Source organism: Vespa velutina, chromosome 19 (assembly GCF_912470025.1).
Source record: "Vespa velutina chromosome 19, iVesVel2.1, whole genome shotgun sequence".
In the NCBI taxonomy this organism is placed as follows: domain Eukaryota; kingdom Metazoa; phylum Arthropoda; class Insecta; order Hymenoptera; family Vespidae; genus Vespa; species Vespa velutina.
In genome coordinates, this window is record NC_062206.1 from 2,876,557 (window position 1) to 2,883,957 (window position 7,401).

At 30.2% G+C, this 7,401-nt stretch overlaps 1 protein-coding gene across 1 annotated transcript; it reads right to left on the reverse strand.

The window, feature by feature from the left end:
- Positions 1-725: 725 nt before the first annotated feature.
- Positions 726-2,444, reverse strand: LOC124955854 (mortality factor 4-like protein 1). The gene is made up of 6 exons (XM_047510886.1): positions 2,150-2,444; positions 1,929-2,046; positions 1,551-1,859; positions 1,264-1,476; positions 1,015-1,184; positions 726-922 (listed from the first exon to the last, which is right to left on the reverse strand). The coding sequence occupies exons 1-6, from the start codon at positions 2,175-2,177 to the stop codon at positions 750-752; spliced, it is 1,011 nt and encodes a 336-aa protein (XP_047366842.1). The 5' UTR covers positions 2,178-2,444; the 3' UTR covers positions 726-749.
- Between the last annotated feature and the right edge of the window lie 4,957 nt (positions 2,445-7,401).

The window sequence follows — 7,401 nt, forward strand, 5'->3', positions numbered from 1 at the left end:
CAATCTTTCTCTGTTACTCGCTTCCTCTTTCTCTATCGTTTCTGATTGGCTCGTCTTACTCATTCTCGCTTATGATTGGCCAATCACTTTCACTTTCATTCTGATTGACTTATTTTTCTTACTCTTACTTCTTATTGGTCAATCACTCTCACTTCTGCTTTTGATTAGTTCGTCTTTCTCATTCTCAATTCTGTTTGGTTCATCTTACTCATTCTTGTTTCTGATTGGTTCGTTACTCTCTTTGTTTTTAATTGGTTAACCACTTTCTTTATCACCTCACTCTTTTCGAACGTAAGCTTGTAAACAGAAGACAAGAAGCAATATGTTTGAAATGAAATAAGAGAAATATATCTAATCAAGAAAATGTCAAAGTATATCACACTTCATTTACATGGATTTATTATTTCATTGCTCCTTGCGTTCTTCAGTATTATGTATTTCTTTCTCAAGAATTCTACGTAATTCTTATGAAAACATATTTGCATTTTATCATCACACTATGTAACCATATGTTTAAATGACATAACATTTAACATCTACATTATTTAGTTCTATTAAAATTGAGAACAGTATGTTTCCGTCACTTTAATCATATCAATTAATTCATGCATCACTCAGATGATTCAAGAAATGCCTACTATAAAAATTGATTGTAAAATTCACAATAATGTACATTTTTTTTTTAACGTGAGTTGTTGCAGTATGATCAATGAATAAAGACAATCTAGAATTATATATTTAATATTATCTTAACCATATTTTCGATGATAATCTGGGGGAGGATCTGTATAATCTTGTTGAAGATTGAATAATTCGACATGATTCTTTTGCAAATACTGTAGAAAATCATGAAAATGTGATAGCAATAATTGTATGCTTCTTTCATCTAAAGTAGTATAGGATAACATTCCGCCTAGTCTAACTGAAAATAAATGGAGATAAAATTGTAATGTAAATTTTAGTCTTAAAATATTATATATCTAGATGTACATAGAAAATATTTAAAATCTTTACCAAATAATCGAAGTAAATGAAATGCACCATACATTTGACTGGGCAAAACATCTGGATTGTCGTTCAGCATCTGTATAAATTGTGGACGTTCCCATTTATATAATAATTGAAGACCTAAAGTAATATTGAAGTAATCCCTAATGCCTTTTGTTATTTCCATAACACTTTCTCTATAATAAGTATTTAGAATTAAAAACATTCTAATAATATGTCCTGTAACATAAATAGTAAGAAGTTATGACAGCTAACCTGGTAGCTTCAGGTTTTCCAACTGATTTTGATTCTACATAATCATCTAGAATTTTATCAACTGTGTTTTTAACAGGCAAGACTGGTAATTTATGATGTTTTAATATTACTTCCGATTCGTCTATTAGAACAAATTTTAATTCTTCCGGTATCTTAATTTTAACTTCTACTTTCGTAAGATATTCTTCATTTTCACCAGAAGGTTCTACTCGGCTACAATATAGTTAGTTTTTGTAATTGTTATATGATATATTTCCAATAAATGATAAATCTTATCTATGACAAACCTGCGTTTTTTGCGTGGTCCTTCCGTTGTAGTATCATGAGATGATGAAGGCGTAACAATACTACTTGCACTTTTATTAAGACGACTAATAGTTTTATCAACATTTGCTACTGGTGTACTAGCTCTACTATCAGTATCTTTTTCTCTACCAATATCACTCCTTCGTCCTTGAGTTTTAGAACCTGTACTACCTTTCTTATTTTTCTGTGCACTCTGTTGATTAGAATGTGCTCTTTGTACCTCCCGTTGTCTTTGTACATTAGCTTCATTATATTTCAATACTCGACTTTCTGGCACCCATTCATCCCAACTAATAATTCATAAATATAAATTAAAACTTATAATAACAGTAATAAAAGTAATTTTCTGTTATACTTGCTTTTTATTCCAACCAGCATAATGAATAAAATATTTGATTTGTTTCTCCTTTGTAATAGAAAATTTTAAACATTTAGCTTCATAAATCAAGGGTCCATGAAAACATAATACTTTCTCACCTGTTTAACAGAAAATAACAAGACTTTTGTAGAAACCAAACGTAAATGACAAATTAACATAAATAAATTATTATTTTAGTTATGTAATAATAAGAAAATATACCTTCTTGAAATTTACACTTTGGAGGCATCTTAATAGTTTGTCGAATATTAATGTTGCTATCGTTTCTTTACCAATAGAACTAGTCAAATTATCATTCTTCTCACAAACCTTCTGACAAACCACTGTAGATTTTTTCCACAAAAATATAAAATGACGATTTTCATTTATTTTTACACATTTATTAATTTATTTTATAAAATTATTTCTATTTTTCACTTTATAGAAACATGCAGTTAGCAATTAACGACAAACAAATTTATTTCGTCTAACCAATCACAACACTAGAAATATAAAATATTAGCAGTATATATATATATGTATATATGTAAGTATATACATATTTTTTTTATTTTTTCATGAGAAATCGCCCAGTGCCCACTTGTATGCTTATTCGGCCGCGCCCTTATATGATGATATTATTTATATTAAATTGCTTTTACGAAAACAATTACTAATACAATATAATGATAAATCTTACATACAATAATTTTATCAAATAATTATATAAAAAAGACAAATATTCCATTTTGTTCGAGATAATTATGTTATAATTAGAAATATGATTTCATATCGATATGAAGTAGGTAAATAGTAGGTAAGCAGTCGATAATTCGATTGTCGTATATTGTGAACACAGCCTTAAGGTTGTTCATTTTCCCTAGTTTTATAATGATTTACGCCAACAATGAGAAAAGGCATAATTCTTGACTGATTTTAACAAACAAGGTCTCATTTTAAATACGAAGGTTTAATCTAGAATTCCGTTTTATAAAACTTTTGAAAAAACTTTTTTTTTCTTTGAAAACAAATGTGCTAAAAAATGATATTTATTCAAGAATAGTTTATATTTTTGTATTTATATATACAAATAAAATGCTTTTACAAAAATTCGAGCAAACGAGGTCCTAACCTAAACCTTTGTCTTTAAAATGAGATTTTGACCATCAATATTGATCAAAAATTATGCCTGTTCCCATTGTTGGCGTAAATGCTGTTTTTGACATTTTTCGTGAAGAAAGAGTTTTGTACTGTGGCGGCTTTAAAAATTTGCGGCGAAAGAGAAAAAGCTCGTTCCTCCACTATTGATTTTCACATTGCATTGAATAGATATATATATTATCCATGATCGTCATGAAGTAACATTTACCTGCTTGCGTGTTTACGTAAATAGCTGATGCTCAGATTTTTAGAATCTCTAGTAAATTAATCTTTCCTATTAGAAAATTCAAATTATGAACGAAACAAAAATTTTCCCGCAAATCAACCATTGTATAAATATTACACGATGCCCGAAAAGATGGCACGCAAAATCGTGCCACCTCTTGGCAAGTTATGTTATCCTATTAGAAATTTCAAATTATGAACAAATCGAAAATATTTTCTGCAAATCGAGTTTTATATTACGATCATATAATGACAATATATGTGTAAAATATAATATATAACAAAATTTGTTTGAATACCCCTACCGTCATCTAGCGTGGGTACCTGTACTAAATAAATATTTTCAGAAATCGTACATATATATCTGGCACCATCTAGCGTGGGGATCGGTACTAAATAATTATTTTAAAGTCTTTTATACCCCTCGCGCCATCTAGCCTGGGGAGCGGTATTAAATAATTATTTTCAAGTCTTTTATACCCCTCGCGTCATCTAGCGTGGGTACCTGTACTAAATAAATATTTTCAGAAATCGTACATATATGTCTGGTACCATCTAACGTGGAGATCGGTACTAAATAATTATACCCCTCGCGCCATCTAGGCTGGGGAGCGGTACTAAATAATTATTTTGGTCTTTTATACCCCTCGCGCCATCTAGCTTGAGGAGCGGTATTAAATAATTATTTAAGAAATCTTTTATACCCCTGGAGCCATCTAGCGTGGTAGCCTGAATTATATTTTCCCGCTTTTTATACAACGACCTCCAATATTGTCATGTGCTCCTGTTACAAAACGCGCATTTTTGCGACAATATCACGACCGATTATAGACATCCTGGCTATGTAATACGTAGAAAAATACATTATATTCAATAATTATAATTATAATTATTTTACAATATAAATTGTCATAATATATATAAATATTATATATATTATATATATATAAGTATTATATAATACAAATATATATTATATATATTATATATAGAGTATAATATAATACAAATATTTAAACAATAGTACATTCGCTTAAACAGTAAAAAGACGGTAACATGCAAGAAACTTAAAATAATTTTAATTTAAAATTCCAATATTTCAAAATCTTTATCTCGGGGTTATTAGCCTTGTGTAATATAAACATAAACGATTTTTTTATTAACTTCGGCAATTATCGAAATAATTTTCTTTTACACTCCAACGAGTAAACATCAAAGCTCTCTCAGTATGCCTTTCCTGTATCAACGAAGAGTTAAAGGAAATATACTCCTATATCATACATTTCTTAAATAATATATAAAATTTATTTTCTTTTAGATCTAAATTTTAGACTGGCGGTCCTTGGCAACATGTGACGTCAATAAAATCGAATCTCTAACTTTGACTGTTATTGGATCAATCTTCCTTTGTTTCCGACAAATAATCATCAATATGTTAGAATATCTATGTCATACATTTCTTGAATAATTTATACAATTTCTTATTATAACAGCGATACTAATAATTTTGTTTGTATTTTTTTGTTTCAGAACTTCATTGCAATCACGCATAGCATAGAATGAATTAATCGACTGTTTGTATCGCTTAAATAAAAATATTGCTAAGTAAAAGTAGTGTTTGTTCGTTCACGTTCGCGATTTAAACAACAAGTGTTCTTGCATCGACTGCGTGCAATGCAGTTGTTAAAGTCAGTATTTGTTCGCAAAGGTGTTTTACTCTTTTAATAGTCGCACAGATTGTATTTATAAAAGACAATAGAGTTTCACGAAGTAAATTCAGTGACCGTCCATTAATAAATAACTATCGCGAATTAGAGTTAGTGCATCATTGAAAGGGATCTCATCCAATTTCAATGTCGATCTACCTCATGTCAACCACATGCTAGCTACGAATTATCCATCCTCAATTTCGACTTAAGTCGTGGACGAGTGTTTTGGAGCCATCGCATAACTTCTTAAGTAGTGAATGAATTTTTAAGTTACTCCAATAACTCAATCATGTCGAGAACGAAAGATCCGAATCGACATGAGTGATTGATTGTAATAAATTAATAAAAGAACATTGAATGACCACGAATAAATTTCTTTGGAGATTTACTCGTGAATGGTTTCTTATTTTTTGACTTATTTATTAGATCAGAATAGAGTTTTCTTGTTTAAATACGTTTATAATTATTTGAGATTTTGAATATTTTAATACATTTTTAAATATTTTTCTCGCGTGGATATAGTAAAGAATCGATATTCATTTAAAAATTAAGACGACATAGTATTCCATTTCCAGTTCCACATTACCACGCGTACGCGAATAGAAATATTTTATATTTTATACATTTTTATTAATAAAATCGACACATGAATTTTACGCATTTTCTCTTTTCTAAAGTTCAATTAAATTCATGATTTTATTCTAATAAAATCTAGTTCTATATTAAAATCATATATCTACGAAACGCATAAGACATGGCAATTATGGGGCTCACTAAAAGTGCATTGAAGCAATGTGCACAGAAAGCTGAAGCCAAGATCTCTAGGATCATTTGATATTTTCATATATTTTTTACTTTTTTTTTTTTTCTTAAAATTAAACTAAAATCGTACTTTTATCTTTCATAAGTAGTATATTTATTATTTCCATTATGTTAAAATCATAGTCACATAACGTGTAAAATATAACAATTATGGAGACGAACTAAAAGTGCACATGGAGCTGAAACAAGCAGAATGAGCATTTCTTTTATTTTTTTTTTTTTTTTTAATCAGATTAAGTTAAATTCAGAATTGTGTCTTTCATATAAGTAATATACATATTCTTTTTTTTTCTTTATTTCTTTTTAGCTAGTTCCATTCGGCTAGATCCTTCGTCGAGTTCGCGATCCATTGATCGCGAACTCAGGAAGGTATAATTAATAAATAAGATTATTTTATTAACATTGAAAGATGCACAATGTACGAAAATTGACAGTTTTTAATACACAGGTTTAGATTTTTGTACGGGAGATCATAAATGGGTTTTCAGATGCAGCAACGTCCACGTGGTGAGATCTAGATCTAGATCTAGATCGATAGCACTTGTGATATATCGAAATTTTATAGAATGCAAGTTTTATCGAACGAATGAGTACACATTTTAATGCTTTTGCAAAATGTTTTTTTTCTAATTCTAACTAATGACATTAATGTATTTCCATTTTACATTGATAATCATACTTCAATAGATAAATGAATCGAATATACTAGAATTCTAAAATAATTTCTTAGAGAAACGTACAGACAAGTTTTCTATTGCACTTATGTTCGTTGTTATTCCTATTTATTCTTATTTACTCTTATTAATTTTTATTATATAAATCTCGGGTGGGATCTATGGATAGGGCCTATAAGTGTGGATCTTTGTGCGGGCTGCTGTCTCAGCATCGTGTAGAACTGATTTCTCCTTCTATTCTTCATCTTCTTCTTTTCCAGGGATCATCGAGGGATCATCGAGGAATAGATTCATCTGCGATTGGATAATTCCGATGTATCGTCGAATGGCTCGATTTATCATCGATTTTTACACAAGGATACGGGAAGGATAAAAAAACACTCTCTTATCGGCGAGCACAAACGTAGATATTCGCGGGCGCGATTAAACTTCGTTTCGATTGCTCGTGTCACCACGAGAACGCGGATTAGAGTAGAGTAGAGTCACTGTTTTTCTAACACTCACATGAGTATTTGGACTCGATTAAAGGTCCTACCATGGACTTCGTTTTATTCGTTCGAAAATTTGATTAGATTACCTCGCGATCAGGGATTTTAGAATAGAGTCAGCGTTATTTTAACACATATGTGAACGCCTTGGATGCGATTAAAAGTTCTACCGAGGATTGCGCTTTTATTGTTCGAAATTCGAAAAGCACGAACGGTCGTGTTTAATAATACGTCATGTCTGAAGCTAAGGGTGTCGGACGGTGAAGCTATTTGTAATCGGGATCTCATACATCTCCTATTAGTTAAGAAGTCTAAAGCTCCCAAAACGGACAGGCATCGCGGATCGGTATAGCGGAACGTGGATTTTAGAGTAGAGTCAGTATTATCCCGTGAGT